Source organism: Amia ocellicauda, chromosome 23 (genome assembly GCF_036373705.1).
Source record: "Amia ocellicauda isolate fAmiCal2 chromosome 23, fAmiCal2.hap1, whole genome shotgun sequence".
Lineage (NCBI taxonomy): Eukaryota > Metazoa > Chordata > Actinopteri > Amiiformes > Amiidae > Amia > Amia ocellicauda.
The window spans coordinates 16,524,043-16,546,510 of NC_089872.1; the positions used below are offsets into that span (position 1 = coordinate 16,524,043).

A 22,468-nucleotide genomic window follows, 5' to 3' on the forward strand; every position below is an offset into this window, starting at 1 on the left:
TACATATACCAGATAATTTTGCATAGGATGATGTAACATTAATCAAATGCGTCTGCCTAAGAAGAAGATCAAATTTCAGAAGTGGCCACAACATCCTGGAACAAACTTCACTGTTGCCAATGCCATTAATCCAGTGATATGCCAGGAAACCTCTATGTAAATTCCTTGATTTGTCTTCAGTGCAATGCAAGTACAGAAACAAAAAAATAAATTCTAGTAGGCAGACCTTGCCCTTAATATTAAACCTGAAGTTATACTGTAGTGACAAGTAAAACAGTAACACTGAGTGGCTTCATGAAGCAAGTGAAAAAAATAAGATACAAAGTCCTCCAAAGTCAGTTATTGACCTTCCTACCAGTGTCTTAGGCTTGTGAACGATTCACTTTTCACCAAATATAGTCTAGCAGACCTTAACACCAGCTTTCACTATCTATCAAACCAACTGGTATATGTTGAACTGCCTCCCCTTTTGCTGGTCTATCAAACCTCCGAACTCACATACAATTCCTGGAACACTAATTCTCTAATCTGGGTTATTAAATGCGTTTTGGTAACACTGTCTATTGTTGGATGTTATATTAAGACCCTGCCTGCTCATGATAAGATGTACCACACCATCGATCTGTCAATGAAAATAGCAAATTTATAGTTTCCCTTTGCAGAAGTGCGCACTAGTGACAGAAAAAAATACAAATGGGATCAAAAAGCATCATACATGACCAAGCAATGGCATACATCTGCACAAAATGCCATATGGGACTAAAAAGTGTTGCACGTGAGCATGAAATATCATAGAAGACTCACACAGAAACAAAATGTCAAATGGGATTAAAAACGTGGCAGGGGACACAAAGGTGTCATAGGGGATAAGTGTCATAGAGGACAACACAAAAAGTGTTGTAAGGTACAGACACAATGCATCCATATTATTGCTTAGTTATTTGTGGAAGTTCAGGTTGTTATACATAATTATTTGCATATACAAGTACATTTTTGTATATTTGCCCTAATATATTGTTCTGTGATACAGTGTGAGGCACTGTACTGTAATATGCTTTATTGCACTGTACTGACAATGTAGCACAACAGCTGGGAATACCATATTACACTGTGATTTTAGCATTATGTGAATGGGTTATAAATCAAAAAGTATGGATTAAATCAACTTTAAAGAACAATCAACCTGCAATCGTCGGTACATATATAATAACAGTACTCTGCCTATGTGCACATGCAGACGAATAATCATCATCATCATCATCATTATTATTATTAACTCTAACGCTGATTGTCCACGTGCGCATGCGCTGTCTGGGGGATTAGACTGCCCGTCTCTCGCACTGCTCAAAGCCAGCCTGTGATTGGTGCCCGTCTGCTCAAGCCAGCCTGTGATTGGTGCCCGTCTGCTCAAGCCAGCCTGTGATTGGTGCCCGTCTGCTCAAGCCAGCCTGTGATTGGTGCCCGTCTGCTCAAGCCAGCCTGTGATTGGTGCCCGTCTGCTCAAGCCAGCCTGTGATTGGTCTCTTCCCTCAGCCCAAAGCCAGCCTGTGATTGGCCGCCTCTGACGCCCGATGAATGGGGTGATACAGAGAGCCGCTCAGCCCGGAGCGCCAGCCGCGCCAGCCTCTCCTCCTGCATCTGCCGCCGCCGCTGCTGCTGGGGTCGGCACCGGGCTCAGCCGCTGTGACATGAGCTAAAGTTCACTTTCCCGTCACTAAAGTGCAATAGAGGTAAGAGACGAAGCTGCAGTGGGGCTTTTCAGGACAGCACTCCACATACAATCCAAAGAAAAAGGTCAAGTTTCATTGAGAAAAGGGCAGAAACTACAAAAACACCCAATTCCTTACATTACAACTAATGCACCGAGCATTCACTGTAATTGCAGGCTTATTCGTGACCACTATCTAGCTGGCTGTTGTTGTTTCTATGAGTAGGATATTTCATGAGCACTTTTTGCTACGGTTTCTATTCTCTGGTCATGTTTTCCGCTACAAATGTTGCAACAGGCGTTTCCTCCGCTTTCTGCGTGTGATGCGCCCGCACATGCTACCAGACATGCTCCACACATGCGCCCGGCCACACCAAGCACACACACGGCGGCCATCCTCTCCATACAGCAGCTGCCCATCACCCGGCACACTTTTTGGCTTTGGCACTTTGGCATAATGATAGGATGACCACGAAAAGGCAAATAAAGTTCACCATCCTCTGGGTGCAAATTGTGGTGGCACATGTCCCACTGCGCTGGGCAGTTTTGTTAAAGATGCCAGGAGCCCATGAGAGAGACGGGTCACATGGCACATGTCTAGTGGGTTGAGGTGCCGTCACTAGCCCCAGTGACGCTCAGGGCTCCGGGCCAGGGCGCTCATGTGTTCCTGGCACTGTTTCCACAGGCAAGAGGTCTAGCGGCTCATTTCTTCTCTTCAGGGGCTGGGCATCCAAGGGCACGCATCCTCCCAGGCAGACAAAAACAGGTAATTGTTTTATCTTTTGTACTTGAACACTTTTAGATCTCCTCGTATGCTCGTTTGCGGAGACTAGATGTGCTTTTCTTCTGTGCATCGGAGTTGCATGATTGGTTTTTTCCGTCTTGCTCAGAGGACATCTTTCGAGAGCGCTTGCATGACTTATTCGGCTTTTCCACTTTTTTTATTGAGGGGGGGGAGCACTTTGTGTGCATGGTGTGCTCGGGTTGCTGTTTTTCCGACTTGTTTTAAAGTTGATGTCTGTGAAAAGGACCTGGGCAGGGCCGGAGCTGTCAGCCGCTGCAAACGGTCGGAGGACGGCTTCATTGCGCTGCATCCCGTCTTTGTGCCTTTTAATAGTGTATTAAGTTATTACTGTGACGCCGTCTGTTCGGCATATCATTATAATAATCGAGACTGAATATGACATAACTTCGTATTTTTGTTCGTGCAAAAGTGAACGCATTTGGGCGCAAGTGCACCTTGGCGAAATGCGTGCGGTCGCTCCAGGGTTTCGGTTCCGTTTTTCAGTGTATTTATAGGACAGACATTACAGTGCCGATCTGGACACACTAAGGTGAAGGGACGGACACATATGTGCTGGTACTAATGCAGAACAGGAACACGAAACTGTATTAAACAGTGTGCATCTGTGTGTTAATATTGAACAGATACTGGAAACATGCCACTAATCCAAACTGAGTCTGTGTGTCCTGATGATGAGCACTGTTATCATTATTAATAATGAACACTAGCCTGGTTAAACTAGCAAGTGTGTGGGGACGCCATAAAGAAACTGTACTGCAATAGTGGCAGCTCATGGAGAGGGGATTTCCAAATGTCTTGTTTGTAAATGAAAAAGCAGAAGATTGAGTTGCGCCATCTGTGCCCGCCCTGCCCTCCAGGTGACAATTATAACTCTTACTTCTGAGGGGGAGGAAGGAAGACATGTGTAGTGTTGGAAAACAACAGGAACCAGATTCTATGGGTTTATTGCATAGGTGGCCTTTTTAGGTGGGACTGGGAGGTTATTTGCATTGATTTATTTATTGTTGATATGAATTCAATAATAGGCTACTAATATTCAGTGTATGTCGGCTGCCCTTTAACAGTAGGCATCTTTGCACACGCCTGCTAGGCTTTAATGGCATTGCTCTACACTCATGAGGAAATGCAGCAGAAGTGTGATAAAGTCCAAAGTCAAACTAACAACCACTCACATATATTACCTTGCTACAACGTCGTGTGTTAGCAGGGATTAAACCAAAGCAAGTCTGACAAACTCGTTGTGATTTGTCAATAAAGAAATAAACTTTGGTATAGATTATTATATTGTCTGCCTAGATGTAACGTTTTACTTCCAAGCATTTCTGCTTTCCAGTTGCTACTTGTTACATGCGTCTGTTTGGGCCAGTAAATTTCCACTTATTTTGTTGTTTCCAGATAACATTGTATGTATATTCATATTTCTGCAATATTATAATCCAAGCCGTTAATATACAGCGCGGTGAAAGTCTATTGGATCAGTTCCAATTGAACCGACACCCTCAATTAAATCATAATAGTGGATCTCCTAATTGAGAAAGTCGTGTAATGTGCAGGACTGTGTATCGGTGTCTAGCCAGGCTTTTTTGGACTACTTTTCAACCTGCGTGATTAATATTAATACCGTCGTTTTACACAACATTAACATTGTCCAATAAACACTTTGGATCACTCATGAAAACATAAAGTGCAAAATGCTGGATCAGTTTATCTTATCAGCGGGATTGAATGAAGCCCGTGGAATCCATTTAAAAGCAGCTGGCAGGGATCCACAGAAGCCATGAAGCTGAAATGCAGCTAATGTAGCCTGTGTTTCAGATGTTTACACGAATGCCTGGCATCTTCCTAAATAGGAAAAAGACTGGGAGAGGCCGGACCCACCCGGAGAGAGCCTGTCTGTGTGGAGTAGACTGCAACACTCATAGCCTGCAAGTGTGTGCACAGTCAAACTCAGTTCAAACTAAAATTAACTAATATATATTATAATATATATATATTATTTTGCGGCAAAAAAAGGCTTAAGGTACTATTGGTGGTGTGGGAAGCTTGCAAATTGCAATGGTACAAGCAAGGGGTTTAGTTTAATAGCTGTGCAGTAGCTAGTTTATCTACTGTAGTCACAGATTTGAACACTAACAATATACATTCCTTAGCAACAAATTAGCTTCAATTACAGTTACATTATTATTTATTAAAGTATTATTGTATGTATTATTATTAGAGTGTATTTTCCTCTGATGCATTTGGACAATATTATTGCTCCCTCCAGTATATCAACTTGGATTTTAGTCTTATTTGAATTTATAGGTGAAGGCCAAGTATCAAAAGAACCAGAAAATGCAGTAGGCTGATCTAGTCACACTGAACCACATTCGCTCCCTGCAACAGTGTTTCTGTAATTCGCAAAAAAAACACAGCCAGTGCAGTGGGATACTATCAGGTTACATTTGTTCATTAAAGAAACAGGCCTTTGTTTCTACGCCTATGAAAGAACTTGACTTTATCCAGAAGATAAGGGAGGAATAGCTGGAGTATAATAGCCCATTATTTCTATTGTTAAAAAAAATCCCTCTGCCTACAAAATTCAAGGTACAATAACAGCAGTGTGTTTGTACACTATCAGCGTCACTTCACAGTACAGTATCTGAGCAGTGTTCTTACATTTCTTATTGCTAAGAGTTAGGCCGCTGGGATGCATTTGTGTTTTGTTTCGTGTAAGACACAGACAGCTAGTTCTTGAGTTTTGCCAAACTTAAAGATAAGAAATAAGACAGTAGATCATAGTTTGTTTGGCTATGTTTACGTAACTGCTATTACATTGTGTAGCTAGCAAGATGGTGTGAAAGTGATTGGGTTCATGTCAAAGATGAAATCCAGATGCAAATATTTGATTTTTTTGATATGGGTAATACATATACATCGACTCTGTACATTCCTCTGCTTTTCTACTGCACAAGCGAGTTACCAGACGCAATTAAGAGTTCAAAGAAAACAGCTAAAAATATATATTTAGTGCCAATAATAGAAATGTCACAGCATCCTGCTAGACAGAGCCTGTTGTGAAGGAGCGAGAGAGAGAGAGCGAGAGAGAGAGGGGGGACCATCTGCCAAAGGAAACAGCTCTCCCTTCATTGATTTGGTCTGACAGCACAGTGACATGCTTTGAGTCCACAACTACCAAAAAAAGTATGCAGTTTTGTCAAAATTCACATAAAATTATCATTGACAATTGTACTGAAAATGCTGTTGATTTACTGAAACTGCAGTCAGCAATGATTCCTGTAATTCAATTCTTTGTGGTATGAACTTTACCCAAAGTTTACCATCTCGAACCATCATATCATTTTTGGTACGTAGCTCACAGTAGCAACAATAGGGGTATGCGGTGAAAACCCGATAATACTGTCAATCCACCTAGTTTGCTGTAAATACGTTGTTAAGGATGTCCCCAAGGTTATACCCAAATGAAGGCTTAACTAAAACAAGTTTCCGTGTAAAAGTTGGAATTTAAATGTTGATTTAAATGGGTTCAGTGTTCAAAGTGCTAAAGGAGAGAAAATCGGTGTGGTTTCATTTTATTGTTTATTATCATTTTCTTTTCATGATTATTTCTTAGCAGACACTCTTAACCAGGGCAACTTAATAACATGTCACATTATAATTACCCATTTTTACATTTTATTTTGTACTGGAGCAATCTAGGTACAATACCTTGCTCAAGGGTACAACGGCAGTGTCTCCCACCTGGGACTGAACACACAACCCTGTGCTCCAGACTCCAGAGCCCTAAACGCTACTGTGCAGTACTCCAACTTAAAAGCATGGACAAAGTGTTAGCATTTCTAATCCCAAATGAATATCTGAGGGAGGATTACATTGGGGAGACACAAGAGGCCTCTGGCAAGCACAAGGCCTACACTAAGTGTCATGATTGGAATTTGCATTTGGCGTGTTGGTCAGCAGTCTTATTTAACCCCAATCGTTTAAAGAATCCTAAGATTAAACACGCAAATTTTAAATGTAAACTTTCTTCATTATAAAATAAACAGAAAAGACAGGATTTACATTTTAATTTTAAACAAATAGGCTTTGCAAACATGCAAAGAAAAGGCAATTTAAACACATAAAACTTGTTCAACAGCTTCAGCTGAAAACGAGTCAGAGTTGACAGGCTGTTTAAAGCATTTCCCTCTAACATCGCGAACCTAGCAGACAAAGGCTATCTTTTCTGGGCTTACTAGAGCAGACAATCCTGCTGGCAAGTTTCTTGAATCCTAACAGTATCTGAAACGTATGGTGAGCATGGCACTGCTAAAGACCATGCATTGAACAAGACCAAATGCTGCCCATTATTTAAACATGAGTTACATAAATAGTACATCAGTCTCACAAAGTCCAGGAGTGATATTGAAGTGTTCTTCAATTGTGCATGGTCACACAGATACCAAAGAATCAGACACCAGCTGGGCACAAAATGATGCTCTTGGCAAAGCTCCCCTGTCTATAGCAGCCGGTCAGAACGTGCGTCACATAACATATTGGCCAAGCCTTATTGATGGAATGAAAAACTGAAGATGTCTTTCATGCATTGCTGAAATGCAGTCACTGATATATTATGTATGTTTTTATGCTGGCAATTAAACTTAACCTTAAGGTGTGGCATGAACCACATTCTTCATTACATAATTTGTTTGCATACAATATGCAGCATTACATATGCCTTCAAGAAATATGAAGAAACTTGTATTATTAACTTAGATCATTGATAGTAAATTGTTCAGGAAAATACCAATGGAATTAAATGTGATAAGACCATAATTTGTCACCTGTTATAAATGACAAAAATGTGACCGAATGTGTATGAACAAGTTCTCTAACAAATGTTTTTTGCTGAACATTTTTGTAGGGTTAAAATGGAGGCCATCAACCAAGTGACAAATGTGTATATCGATTCCTGGATGGGTCCAAGAGGTGAGTTCTGAATCTGGAAGGAACTAGCACTCCATACATTTGTTGCCACATGCCTACTGAGCAGATTGTGCTACCCTTCACAAATGAGTATTTGTATTATTAGTAAATAAAGACATATTCTCCTTCTCATTGTGAAGGTTAAACGAAACATATTTTCTCCACAATATGGTCTTGTATCTGTTCATATTATAGTACAATGTACTAGGTACTAGCTATATTGATTAATTGAACCATTTATGAAGATGCATATTGTGTATCATTGAAATGGCATCATATTTGGCTTACAGGTCACTTTGCCGTGTTTAAGTATACATGGAGACTGAATATTACAAATAGCTGAGATTATGGATTTTAGAATTCTTGTGGTTTTCTGCGTCGACTCCATTGTTAAAACTGTTTGAGCTACCATGACGTAGACATTTTCACATGGGTCAGTAGGATAATAGTGCATTTAATTTGTGAGTGGTTGTTTAACGGACTTATATTCTGTTCCCACAAATGCTGCAATTGCACAAAAAAGACCAGACAACAATTTAAGTCTTATTATGCATGCAAGCTGTAATTATGTATGCCTTATGGAGCAATAAGCTATACCACACCCATGTTTACAAGCCAGATATATTGTTTAAAACATTAAATGAATGATTGCAAAAGAGTTAATACTGAAAAAGAAGGAGGAAGGCATAAGGTACACAAATAATATCTATTTGTTGGTTTTATTGTATTGTATCCAATCCAAAGAGCTTTACCTGTTAATCTGAAAGAGCTAGAAAATGTAATTGTAGCTGTCGCAGTGCTTTTATACGCTTTACGGTGACTTAATAATTTCTATTTATATGGGCTGTTGACCTAATTGATTGTGTCCAAGACAAATAAGTTATAGCTGTTTTATCATGTTAGTTTATCATGATAATTATTGCCAAAATCAAATTCCTAGAAATGTTTCCACACGTCTCAGTCGATTTTGCAATACATACCCACGTCCTGACATACACAAAGGTGCAATATTTAAAGAAATGTAACTATTTTACAGATAAAAAGGTATACTCCTGTTCTTAAATATTACCTCATAGCAATCAGTATATAATGGAACAAAACAATGAGGCAGTGAAATGAAAATGCTCAATGCAGTACATATAAATACAATACTGTTCTACTCTGCGCTGAAATATGCAAGCCCATGTACAGTGTTAAATATTGTTTGGTTTGCTTAAAACATTTCCTATGCAAATGTTGAACAGTGTTGTGATTTATTTCCATGAATATGTTTATTAGTGCCATCAGCTCATGTTGCGCTCCGGATTGATTTGTTGCTTAGCTACACTGTTGCAGGAGCACAGCCATTCACTAATAATATCACAAACACTTTCTGGAATGGCCTGAAATATTACAAAACGCGTTTCCAAACTCAGTAGAATATTTTTGCATAGACCATATTCATCAGAGCTGCCCTTTATGGTGCCAGAAGGACCTTGTCACACATGAGCAGACTATTGAACACACATCATTTGTATTTTGGCCCTGGAGTTCACAAGGTTCCTTAGAACTTCCATGTTTCGGTTTCATTTCCCACCTCTTGGAGTTACGCAAAGTGCAAGCCCTTATTTCCTTGCTTGATATCTTGATAACCAGTCTGTATATAAGCAGTCTGATGGGCCTGGAGCTGTATGTCATTTCCAAAAAACTGCCAGTATTCTGACATGTCACCTACTGCTGCACAAACGTTGATGGTGTTTCTTTTTCTGTCTTTCAGATCCCAGGGTTAGAGGGTGGTTACTACTTGATAACTATATCCCTACCGTTCTGCTTACATTGATGTACCTCACCATTGTCTGGATAGGACCTAAATACATGCAAAATAAGCAGCCCTTTTCTTGCAGGGGGGTTCTTGTGGTCTATAATCTTGGGCTAACGCTACTGTCTTTTTACATGTTCTACGAGGTAAGACAGAAACCCTGACTATTAAGTGTGTGTGTGTGTGTGTGTGTGTTTTCACACTTTGACATTGGATAAAATCCCGTAAACAGCCCACACTGTTCTTTTAAACCATCGAAAGAACAGCAAGAGATCATGAAAGGGAAGAACATTAGTTTGGCGCTGAAGGTTGCAGTCGTGCTGTTGAAAGAGTTGCATTAATACAGGGTTGCACTGTCTTGTGCAAGTGGCTAATCCACAAACTTAAAACTCTCCAGCAGTATGAAAATATAAAGCTCTGGTTACTATAGGTCTGACTATACAGGCCAACTGATTTTTAGGTTCAGGGTTAGGAGAATGGTTATAAAGGCTCATGTACACAAATGTTTAGAGAGTTTCTCAGCTCATTAACAGAAACTGATGTTTGGTTGTCGCTGTATTTAATCTCCTGCTTGCTGGACTTTGTGAAACTAAATACGACAAAGAGTTAATGACACTTCCAAAGCACACAATGGAGGAAGCAGAGTGCCAGGATTAAATGCCTTGTCATTGTAGTGACAAGCACAATAAGAAGGCAGGCTTCAGCCCTCAAAGATTGGCTGCAAGCATTGTGGTGTACCGGATACTGCGTAAGATTCAGTTTCTTCTTCACACATGCATAGGGAAATCCTTCCTCTAACACATGGAAATTGAATATCATTATCATTTACCATATAAAAGACATTGACTATGTATCTAATAATGTGTAGACCTGCTGTTATTTTCCCACTGAATTTCATCATGCTGTACTTGTAAACATCATGCAATCTGTAGGGATTAACCAGGCTAGCTCTCTATAGCCTACACCAAACAATGTTCTTCCCCTCTTTTCAAGCAAGGAAACTAGTAAACCTGAAAGCAAAGTCACCTTAAGATGAATTGGGGATTTATCTTCCTAGGGAAATGTGCTGCTGCTGCTGCTGCTGCCCTTTTTGTCACTTGAAGGTCATTGTCTTTGAATCCCGAGGAGATTTTATTTTTTTATTTTTTTCCTTCCTAGTAGTTGATGCTTATTCAGTAAGCTGCAATACAGCAGTGTATCTTGCCTCGCCTTTCATACTGGCTGTGTTTGTGGGAATCACTGGAGTGGTTGTCATGGAAAACCAGACACTTCAGTTTATGCTCTACCTGGAGCTGAAAAAAAGACATGAAAAGGCATTGTTCTGTTCTGTAAGCCAGCAGTTTGACTATTCCTGCATTGTCATTTTTTTGTCATAAGAAACACAGCCTTATTGAGATCATGTCGTAGACTTGTAAGAAATCTGATGTGTAAGGAATGCACAAGATCATGTTGAATCAATACGATTTTTATTGTATTATGGTAATCAAATAATATAGAGAAACATGTGACGGGGATACAGAGGTTCTGAGCCCTGAGCAAAAATAGGTGCGGTTATTTATAGGTTGAGACCTCGAAAGTGAACAAAGAGAAGTCTATATATGGGACTAATTAGGAAGAATCAATGAATATGCATTAAATACTGATTAATACCTAAGGCTAACAGATTAAATTGTCTACTGAATAATCAACAATATAGCGAATGAGTAGATCTGTCCAACCCTTTGGTGCCATTCCACTGCACCACTTCTATAACCTTGTGGATAACTCTCAGAGACAACAGGAAAGTATGTTATTAATATAGCCATGTTTACACCTCAATCTCTGAAAGTGTCGCGGCAGGGAAATCAGATGTTTTGAGAACTGAGTATCTCTGTCTGCTGCAGACTTAAAGACACAGACAGATACACACAGGCCCAATATGAGCCAAAATGATGTAATAGTTCGATATAGGCTAGTTACTGATCCATACTAGAAATTCTTACAGACTATATCATGTTACTTCAATGTTTTATTGCAGTTTGAGTTTCACAACTTTCATATGCTAATGTTAATTCTAGAATATACTTATCATAGCCATAGCCATATAGTAGCCGTGAACCTTTGTGTTTCATTAAACAGAATCTTGGACTTCTTAATTGCCTGAGACTGAGCACTTGGCTGGCCCTCGTTGCGTCAAGCCGTTTTCAATTAAAGTACAGAGTAGCTGCTGATGTTGTGCAATCAAAGTGCTGAGGAGAGGAAGGTTTTTAGTGTTTGTGTCACAATTACATAAAAAGTCAATTTTTGAGTAAATGAAAAAGCTAAGGGGTTTTAAAGTAATGAAAGATGCATTTGTCTTCTGTCTTGAGTCCTGACAGAAATGACTAACATTAAAACTAACGAGAAGAAACATTAAAAGCCAACGAGAAGAGCTGACATGGGCAGCATTGCCCCATTTCAGATTTTCTTACCTGATTTTGGCAACAAAGACAAGTCCAGTGATTTTCCTCCCTATCTAGATATAAATGCTAATATTGATCACAATGGGTGTTGTAACAAATCAAGCGCTGAGTGATCTGATAATAGATTGCAATGGCTTCTTATACAGCAGATGAATGTTAAAATTATAGCCTGAACCCGTGATGGATTCCCAGTTAATACTGACATCAGCAGAAGACAGTTTATTTTTTAATCACTGTCATCGAGATAGCTTTTTACTTAATTGGCACTGCAGTTATTCTTAGACACAGAAAGATCAGGGGTTTCACATTCAATCTCCATTCCTTATAATTAATTCAGTGCTATTCTATCCAATCAGTTTATGATAGCTTTACTAAAACAATATATTTATTCCTGCAATAATCATAGTACCGTGTTCAAGAGCTGGCAAAGGCTGCAACGATTTCAACCCAAAAATATGAATATGCAGTTTATGAAGTTATTGCTAAATCCTTCAGACTCAGTTCACCATTAAGTTTGTGAATAGGCAAAGTTGGGTGACATTTATTGCATTAATTTATTTGGAAGCTCATAAATATATTTAACGTGAGTTTGTTTGTTAAAATAGCAGGAAACAAACTATAACTCAACAGTTATCGTTTAGTTAAATACAGTTTTATATATTAGTATATTTTCCCTGAACTATAATAGAATTTTAGTTCAGAGAAAATATTAAGAATTTGTGACAATACATTTCCCTTTGATACTAACACAAGCACAGTAGGATTTCATGTCGACTACAAAGGGAAGTCGGCCCTTTCACTGGGAGTCAGTGATGCGTCAGTTGAGCAGGTCTCTCACGGAAAACCTACATAAGCTTTGAAGGTCATGTAGGTTTTATTGTTAGAAAAGCTGCTGAAACTGTCGGACAGATTCAGCCCATTATACACTCACTAAAGTTCTTTTGCTGTGTGTATGTAGTATAAAACCTGTCATTTCTCGATCTACAATGCAGAGGCCCTTTGTCAGTTTGTGCTTTGTGTATTGTTAGAGAAGGGGCGTAGTCTGAAGTAAGAAACGGAAGACAAATCCCTGTAGGCCGTGAAATCGGCAAAATATGCCACCTGCAGGCTCAAGTTTGGCTTTGTTTCTTCCTTTTCCGGCCAGTTATATTCCAACTAATATAATGAGAACCACTTCCATTTTCTTTCCACTGTTCTTTAATAAAGTACTTGTAGCAAAGCTCTTTTCAGTTCGGTTATTTAAAAAAATTATACTTCGTATTTTTTGTAATAGTTTCTAGTATAGTGATTATATTATTTGAATTGGGGAGGTAAACAAGATCAGAAAATAAAAGGATTAGTCAAGTAGAAAAAGAAAAAGTATACAGAAAATCTATTAGCTGGTAACTAAAAATATTCAACAAACAGGCCCTGCAAATTCTATCAAGGTAGGTGTTGGAACATAGCACACTATGATGTAATGGAGTTATATATGAATTAATTTGTAATGCCGTTATTGCTAAACCAATAACATTTGTAACATTTGAAGACACTTAAATAAATGAATTACAAAGGGTATCATTTATTAGGATTTGCTAATACAAGTTTCAAAGCAAAAACTAAGCTGCTGGACGTGTCAATACATTTCTTCTGCAGTAAAATGTGGTTGATTTATCAATCACATAGATGCGGTTATAAAAAGGAACCACTCACAACTTAATCTTAAAGCCACATTTCAACAAGGGCTCCTTTGAGCAACACCAGTTGGGTGCAGAAAAAGACACAGCTGTACAACAATAAACAAAGAGCAGCCACAAGATAAAAGTTGCTATGGAAATAGCACTCGGTATACAAGCGAGAGAAGGAGACGCTTGAGAAAAGAAAATAAGCTGACGGTCATCTTTCAGAAAACGATCCAGTGCGAATGTGCCATTCATTTCTCAGTTGGGTTTACACTGGCCCTAACTTGAGGCTCGTCAAAGACTGTTTTATAATGATTAGTTGAACACTGTTTTGGGATATTTCGTTTCCCAGTTTCCCACTTCCCATTAAATAAGAAATTGATTTACAGATTTAAATAAGAGATACTGCATACATTACTAAACTTTACAGTTATGTCAAATAGAAAACTGAATATAATACAAGTAGCGTACAAACAATTTATTTCCTGGAAAAAAAGAAAACTGATCCTGCAGTTATTTGTAGTGCTTGATAATTAACGGGTATGAATTAACTGGTATTCATCATTAAACAATGGTATGGATGCTCAGTAATTATTATTAATTGTCCAGTGAAATTTAAGCTTAAATTTCAAATTGTAATATCTCAATAATGCACTTGCAAAAAGCTTTTTGAATCATCATGTGGAGAAAGTTATATTTACTGGATAGGGTTTGAACCGAGGCTTCAGTACATACATTTACAATACACATTTTGACATTAAGTAGCTAAGCTATTTCTACCCAAGTGAACCAGCAGTGTGGCCTAATTGTAACCAGAAGTGGTGGTTTAGTTGCTTTACTGTCATTTGCAACCTCAGACTCATTGCATATCCACTAGGGCTGTGTTAAAGGAAAGGAAGAAATGAGTCACCAACGCTGTGGTATTTAGAAACACATCTGCCCACAACTGGGAATAGACACAAGGGAAGACGGCCCTCTTCAAAATAGAGGAAATTCAAATTGGAGTAGTAAGAAAAACATGAATAGTGAACAGACAATTATGCATTTGTTATAATGTCAAAACATTTAGTAACCAGTATGCAGGTTCTCTTTATACTTATGCATTGTTTTACTGCAATTTCATGGGATTTAATTTGTTATTGATTATGTTATACATGTTGTGGCACCATGGGGGGTTGAACACGGTGCTGGGCTTATAATTATGCAGGGTCTTAAGGAAGCAGACGCAGAAGGCATGGCAATGTGGTGTAAACTATAGTGTTTTTACTATATACAGTGCTGGGGTGTGAAAACAAACACCACCAAAACAAAAGTCTAGCTCCCAGTTGAGCCTGACTAAACGCTAAGCTGCTGCTAACACAAAACGCACAACAAACAGACAAACAAAGCCAAGACATAGTATCAGTCCCAAATTCGCAAGTCAAGTCAATAAGCAAAAGGTTGATTACCAGGTTTCTTCTATTCCCAGTTGCAGCAAACTCCTTGAGGTCTGCTCCCCTTTCCCAAGTAGCAAATATTGCTTTGTTTCCTTCTCCCCTTCTCTCCTTCTCTTTTTTACAAGCCTCTATAAATTAAATCACCGGATACCTTGAACACATGGAAATCGTGACTAATTAAGTCCAACAGCTGACTTAAATAAGCAGTTAACGATTTGAATTAAACACAAAACAGACAGCGTTGTAACTCTTCTACACGACCTCCCCCATCAACCAAGAATTATTCCACTTCCTTCTTGATACAGCCCACTGGCCAGTCGTGGGCAGGTGGTCCCCAGCAATGAAACGTCCCCCAGAATGCCGTGGAGATGCAAGGGCCTTTCTGGCGGCCATTTTATGTGAAACCTGTGACAGCATCACAATGTCCAAAGTGTTCTCTGCTGTTGTTTTGTTAATTCCTTTTAAATTGACATTTCAGAAGTTTAATAATTTATGAAAGGGGACAAATGTCAAAAACACCTAGAGTTGCCAAACCTGCAGGCCTGTGCAAGACTCTCCAGGGACTGGAGAATAATCTGAAGGACACTGATAATATAAATGCCTATTCAATAGTAATTCAGATGTACAGAATTAACTTCTCACTAGTTTTATACATCTCTTACAGGTGTGATTTAGGTGTCATGTTGGGACTGAATAGGGCTAGAGTTTTCCGTAAATTAGGGTTGTGTTTCTATTAGATTGATTAATACAGACTGATTTGTGGATTGGGCATAGCTTAGATGTTGGCTATATTCTTTATTTAGGGGTAGGTGCGGCCTCTTATGAGAACAATTCAAAGGTGCTGTGACTGAATGTAACCACTGTAGAGTGAGCATTGCCTCACCCCATAGTGACATAACTTCCTCCCCTCTGATGACAGCCTGACCCAGGCCTGTGCCAAACTTGGGTCAAGTTCCAGTGGAAATGGCCTGATCATTTTCGTATAATTGAGTGTTCACTGACCCTGACCCTGACACAGTAACAATAAGAGTAACACAGCACTTGAATAAAAAAGATTAGGCTGGCTAATCAGCTGCCTGTTCAGAAATCAGGAAAAGGCTAATCATGAGCATATTTTGCATGAAAATTCATTTTTGTTTTGTCTTTGTTTTTTCCTTGTTCTGTTGTTTGGAATGTGTATCTGAAAATCAATCAGGTTTCTATGCACACATGTATGTTTTACAAGTGCACATACATGTACAGTGATAAAAAGAGATAATGTCTCCTGTGAATGTAAATGTTAAATATTGGCACGATCTATTTTTGGTGGCAGTAGCTCTAAAATGCGGTGACCTTTTTTCACTGCAGCTTGTTGCAGGAGTATGGCAAGGACGCTATAATTTCTTCTGCCAGGATACGCACAGCGCAGGGGAAGCCGACACCAGGGTAAGGAAGAAATTAACTGAAAATAAACCTCGGTCAGATTCGAGTGTAGCTCGAACACTTACCATTTTTGTGAACTGTTATCGACAGACTGAAGTGATGACTGAGATGTTTATTAATGTCAGCAATTGCATCCACTGACATTCAGTGCCAAAAGCTGCTTTTAATACCCAGGTTTCTCTTAAAAATGTGCTCATTATAGCCGTGGGTTTTAGTTGCCTACCGAATCTGTAGAAGTAGGTCGCATGACCTGATCCCCCCCGCCCCTCCCTCGCTTAAAAAAGAAAGAAAAACAGTTTCCTAGGAGACACTCTCCTGGGTATGAACAGTTAGATCACTGTCATAGAAAGTAAGAGCCTGAGAAATTGGATGCTCTTATATTATGAGATAGTTTCTTCTATTCACAAATCTTTAAAATTCTATCAGAATATCATTAGCAAAGCAATTATGTAGTATATATCACACAGGTGTAATACCCAGAATTATATTTTGCAGTGGGTTACCATTGTGATTTTATATAATCATAATTGCAGTGTTCAAAACCATATTATATAATTTTTTTGTCCTTTGGGGTCCTTGAGCAAACTGTTTTCCTTTCTGTAGATTTGTGTGTAATACTCGGGAAAGGTCACAAGACTGCTCCCCTTGCTGAGCACACACACTTGCACCTGCTGTTATATAATGATTGTATTAACAGCTTGCCTAAGCAGAATATTTTAGATTTGTAGATACAGTTACTAGACACAATTGTTCTCCAGGTGTTTTTAAATGGGATGTATTGTCAAGGTTATTGGATTCGCTTACATTCCAAAATGTACCTCAACAATTTATGAGTCACCGCTAGTAAAGCAGATGAGACAGTACATGTCAACGCCGTGGCCTGGTACATTTCAGCACAAGAAATGTAGAAGCGTATAACGACATGGTGCCTGTATATTTCAGACTTCTTCTGACTAATCTAAGCATGTTTAATTGTGTAAAAGCACCCGAAATAGCAAGCTGCAATATTCCAGTACATCTGTTGAAGTTTTGTCTTCATGTGTTGTTTTTTGTTGTTCTTCGTTTCAGATTGTGAACGTGCTTTGGTGGTACTACTTCTCCAAGCTTATTGAGTTTATGGACACATTTTTCTTCATTTTACGGAAGAATAACCACCAAATCACATTCCTGCATGTCTACCACCATGCCAGCATGCTGAACATCTGGTGGTTTGTCATGAACTGGGTGCCCTGTGGACACTGTAAGTGCCTTTCAATGTGAAGTCTCCTTTCTTTACTGTTTACACATTTGATCTTATGAATTATCTACTTAGGATATAGTGATGCAAAATGCACACACACATACACACACAATCACACTGCTATAGCAATGCTATAACAACTTACAACTTTTTAAAACGATTATAAGTTAGTGTAGATGCTGCTTCCTGTAAAAGAAAACAGATTTGTTTGTTAATTCAAGAAAGTAAATGTAATTTGATCATGATTTTCTTGCTCCCCATGTGCTTTCACAGCGTATTTTGGGGCCACCTTCAACAGCTTCATTCATGTGTTGATGTACTCCTACTACGGACTCTCAGCCGTTCCTGCAATGCGGCCTTATTTGTGGTGGAAAAAGTACATAACTCAAGGACAGCTGGTGAGTTTCTGCATCTTGTATTGTGGGTCACTCAGATGCACTGTGGATGGATGGTGTCCCAGAGCCACATGGCATGCATAATTAAAATTGTAAATCAACCAGAAAGACGGTCCACATCTTGTGCAGCAAAACACCGGCATGCAGATTCGCCCTCCTCAGCAATTAAAACACGCATCGATCTGCCGAGTTAATTGAAAATGATTCCCAATTAAAGCTGAATAATAATAAAAAGAAATGCAGATGTTTGCATGCTAAGATCTGTGGTTTGGGACAGGTGGCAGAAGCACAATTTTCCTTGAGCACATTTTGTGAAAACGTATGGTGATAGCACGTCAATAGCATTTCTCTTCTGCAAGCTCAACCGTTAGACTTTTTGTTTTCTTTCCAAATAATCAGCCGTTAGTGGGGAAAAAAGGAAGTCTCGATTTCACTAAAATTGAATTTCAAAGGCAGACTATAAAAGTGAACTGTTGGTAAGAACTAGTGGTTGCTGCAAAGTTTCTGTAACATCTCCCACGCCTATTTAAAATGTTAAGTCAGAACGGCTGAGTGAAACGTATCTGTTTCTGTAGCAGACAATGTTTGCATGTCAGAAAATTAGGAATTATAACACGTCTTCTTTTGTTTCTTTCTTTCAGGTCCAGTTTGTATTAACAATGTTCCAGACTACCTGTGCTGTCATATGGCCCTGTAAATTCCCAATGGGGTGGCTATATTTCCAGATATGTTACATGATAACTCTGATCGCTCTCTTCTCAAATTTCTACATTCAGGTAAAAGAAATCATGCTGAACTGTAAAGGCATTGTTGTGTAGCAGAAAACATACTATACCAATTGATAAACATACATGATTCATACGGAGGATAACATTCATTGCTTTTGCATTAGGAAAAAACTATATACTGAAGGAAAGGGAAACATAAACATGCTTTGGATATAAATAAGGTGAAAATTCAATCTGCAATACATAATATGGGTCCAGCATGTTTGGAATTTAGTTTAGTGGGTGGGCTGTTTTAATTTAAACTGTGCCATTATGTATAATGTGTGTGTCTGTGTGTGTGGTTTGATTAATGTTTCTTTTCCCTTATTGTGAAGACCTACAAAAAGAAAGGCGTTTCCCGAAGGAAGGACCATCAGAACGGCTCTGCTCTGTCGATGAACGGCCATTCGAACGGAGTGTCTGCGATGGAAAACCTAAAGCACAGGAAACAGCGAGCAGACTGATGTCCTACCAGTCTCACAATCTGAAAACTAGCACATGAAGAAAACTCATGCTAGGAAAATAATTTTAAAATGATCTTAATTCAAATTCTAGTTTATCCTAATATATACCCATTTAGACATAAAGCCAAAGCCATTTTAATCCTAAGGAATTGCCTATAGACAGTTTGTACATCAAACCTGTTTATTATTCATATTGAATCAAGGCCCATAATGGTTAGGGGGAACAATATCTTAATGTACATTTCCCTTTTTATTTATATATATATATATAAAAACAAATAGACCGGTGTATTTTTCCATTTTGCCTGCCTGATTTCACATACAAATTAACCAAGAAGAGCCAGACACATTCTAAAATATAATTGACCTGTCAAATGCAAGATATCGGTGTGTCAATAGTCTAATTTTAATTAAAAACATATCCCACATACCGTACAATTCGCCTAAGGTTTCCACTTAAATTGAATCAACGTTATATACTTTTATACAGAAGTAATTCATAAATATGCCCCTTGCCTAAAATACATTTAGCTCAAAGGCCGCTAATTGATACAAATATTTTGGGACCCTTAACACTTACTTATTAAGACCAATGCTCTCATTCATAGCTGTGTGTATTCATGTTGTAGTTACTTCCAGTATTGACTTCACATTTCAGCAGGTCTGTCCAATCGAAACTCGACGTAAGACATCCTAATTTGTTCGGGTCTGTTCTACGTTTGGTAAGGTGTTAATGGGAAAATTGAATTTATCAATCCTTATTTTCCCCCCAACATGCTGTGGAAATCAATATTGCTAAGCCACCAGAAAGCAGCTTAAAGAGTTTTACTTCCTGTACTACACAATGTTTAAATAATGTGCAAATGAATAGGGTAGTATATTTTTTTATAGGAACTGAAATAATGAAGCTAGCCTCAAGCGATACCTTTAGTGGCTTAGGATCCAGTTTTGCCACAAAGCACACGAAAGACAGTTTACACGTCTCGAACGAAGGTTCAAAATAGTTAGCTCAGAATAACTATAGTTAAAAACACAAATGTAATCTAATATTAGTGCTATGTATTACTCATTACATTGTTTCACTCAGGAGATCAGTGGTCCTAGACTCATTACTGTAATAGCTGTACAGTGTCCTTACTAATGCATTTAGTGGAAATCATTAGCCTTACAATAGAAGAGTGGTTAGTGAATAGAATTGTAGGCACTTTGTTTGGCTCTAGAAATGCTTTAATGTACATTTAGAGATTTGAGTACAACTTGGAACGAATGAGGTAAGATGAGATGACAGTTTATATTTTAAAGTAAAGCAAGCAACATGTTTATATATATAAGTCTGTTGATGCTGTCAAAATCACTAGTTACTGCAAAGTGTCCTCCTGTGTGAAGCTGGATGTTTGCCCTGCCCTTTATTGCAATATGAAATACTGCTGGTACTATTGAATGTACAGTGACATGGTCGAAACTGCTCACTTGAAAGAAAAGATGTTCCTGTCTAGCATTAAAGGACAGCAATACTGCATAAGCCATATATTCCCAATCAGTCAAGAAGTAGCACCCAAGAACAAAAAATCTGGTTTAATTCATAAACCAGTTTTCTTCTCTGCTTTTGTAAAATTAAGTTTCTCTGTGTTCTTTAACATCTCCCAGATCCATTGCAAGTCTCTAGTGTATAATTTAAAGTAATGGTCAATGCGTAGGATTATATAAATTGTTTTATTTTGCTTTGAATCTTGATTTTAACAGCTGTGGATTTATTTTCAAAATATTTTAAAATGTTTGTTTTATATTATTATTATTATTATTATTATTATTATTATTATTATTATTTTGGGGTACAGTCAAGGGGGATCAATAAAAATACCCTAAAGAGTGTTTCAAGAGTTTCTAAACTCTTTGAGGTAAACCCTGTTATTTATGATTTCTGAAGATGTATCCAATTGAGTGGGGACTTTTTTCTAAGCTAAAACATTTGGACCTCTTCCATTTCCACACTCTGTTCATTAGCCCATTTACATCACTGCACGGGAAGAAGAACGGCTGACATCTACAGGTGTGAATCACTGCAGTAAAGAAATCCAAGAAAGGAAATATAAACACCTGATCACTTACCTTTATTATGTGACTATATAAGGATTCTTGCCTTAATAGCTGATTAACTGTAGGTGCTCATTCTTTCTGTCCCAAATGTTTTTTTGTTGTTTTTTTGTGGTAAAATAATTTGTTGTCAAAAACTGCATGCTATTGTAACACTTCATTTTAACAATGTTGTTTGCTTGTGGTACACATTTGCCTTAATACAGAACTGCAGAGGCCAGAGCAACATTACACGAAGTAGAAACGTTGTAAACCTGTGTAGAGATTTGAAAGCCATTATATTAACAGATTAGTGTCAACAAATATCTGATAGATCGTTAAAATGTTCATATGCATCAAACTGTAACATATCAGCCCTTGCAGCATAGCACTGGATTTGAAATCTTGACAAGCACTGTTAGATATATATATATATAAATGTAATTTTTATTTTTTTGTGGTGGATCAACATATTATCATAGTCTTAAAAACAATGTATCCAAATAATGAATAGTAAATTGTGGACAAATTATTGTTCTTCTCCAAGGAAGACAAAACCCATGACATAGCTCGATCACGATTTTATAACACCCTAACAGTACTGTGACAGAAGGAAATACTGCTGTTATATAACTGTAATGTCATTGTATTTGAATAAATAAAAGGCGTTAATGTCACACTAAACACTCCTGTTCTGGATTTTACAAGGTTAGAAGGGAATCCAGAGGAAGGGCACAGCAGATACAGTCTCCTGGACCCAAAGATGTTAATTGATCTCCCCTCTAATGGGACACTTAGCAATTATCACTCAGGGCTGAACTGAAATATTCAGTCCGCTGCAGTTTTCACAGAAAGCGTGGATCCGGGGCTTGTGCGAACATTTGGGATTGCCAGGTGTCATCATTTTGTACATCTCAGTCATACATTTTAAACAACAACAGGGATAGCCTTTAAGATGCTCCTGCACAATGTTGTTCAGGTTCTTTTGGCCAATGGTTTGACAAACTGTAATGAAGATGTGAACTTTGTGCCATTAAAACACGAACCACAGTTTCCTCTGCCTCTCGGCCACAATCACACACAGCTCCAGAAACTGCACTTCTGCTGTACTTGGTTACCAGTAACCATCCTACTCACCAGCCTCCCGGGAACAGCTCGTATTCATAGCACAGTCTCAGAGCTCCCTCCCTCCAGGCTCTGGGCACAATCTAGACTTATCATCATACTTCTTTGCTCTATATATCTATACAAATTGGGCATGGCCTCCAAAGACAGATGAAGTGTACATGAGAC

General features: G+C 38.4%; 2 protein-coding genes across 3 annotated transcripts in view; one reads left to right on the forward strand and one right to left on the reverse strand.

The window, feature by feature from the left end:
- eloal (elongin A, like) overlaps window positions 1-14,899 on the reverse strand; it is a 46,612-nt gene extending 31,713 nt beyond the window's left edge. Inside the window, exon 1 of the mRNA XM_066697143.1 lies at window positions 14,827-14,899. The gene's annotated coding sequence lies outside the window, so the exon portion shown is untranslated. The remainder of the gene's footprint in view (window positions 1-14,826) is intronic.
- elovl5 (ELOVL fatty acid elongase 5) lies at window positions 1,577-21,859 on the forward strand. 2 transcript variants are annotated; one of them, XM_066697145.1, is made up of 9 exons: window positions 1,577-1,730; window positions 2,394-2,474; window positions 7,417-7,481; window positions 9,235-9,422; window positions 16,162-16,239; window positions 17,305-17,476; window positions 17,750-17,874; window positions 18,513-18,647; window positions 18,974-21,859. In XM_066697145.1, exons 3-9 carry the CDS (start codon window positions 7,424-7,426, stop codon window positions 19,100-19,102), a joined length of 885 nt encoding a protein of 294 aa, XP_066553242.1. In that variant the 5' UTR covers window positions 1,577-1,730; window positions 2,394-2,474; window positions 7,417-7,423; the 3' UTR covers window positions 19,103-21,859. The 2 variants fall into 2 exon arrangements, with proteins under 2 accessions (XP_066553242.1, XP_066553243.1); XM_066697146.1 differs by lacking the exon at window positions 2,394-2,474 and having other exon boundaries at window positions 1,594-1,730.
- Window positions 21,860-22,468: the final 609 nt, after the last annotated feature.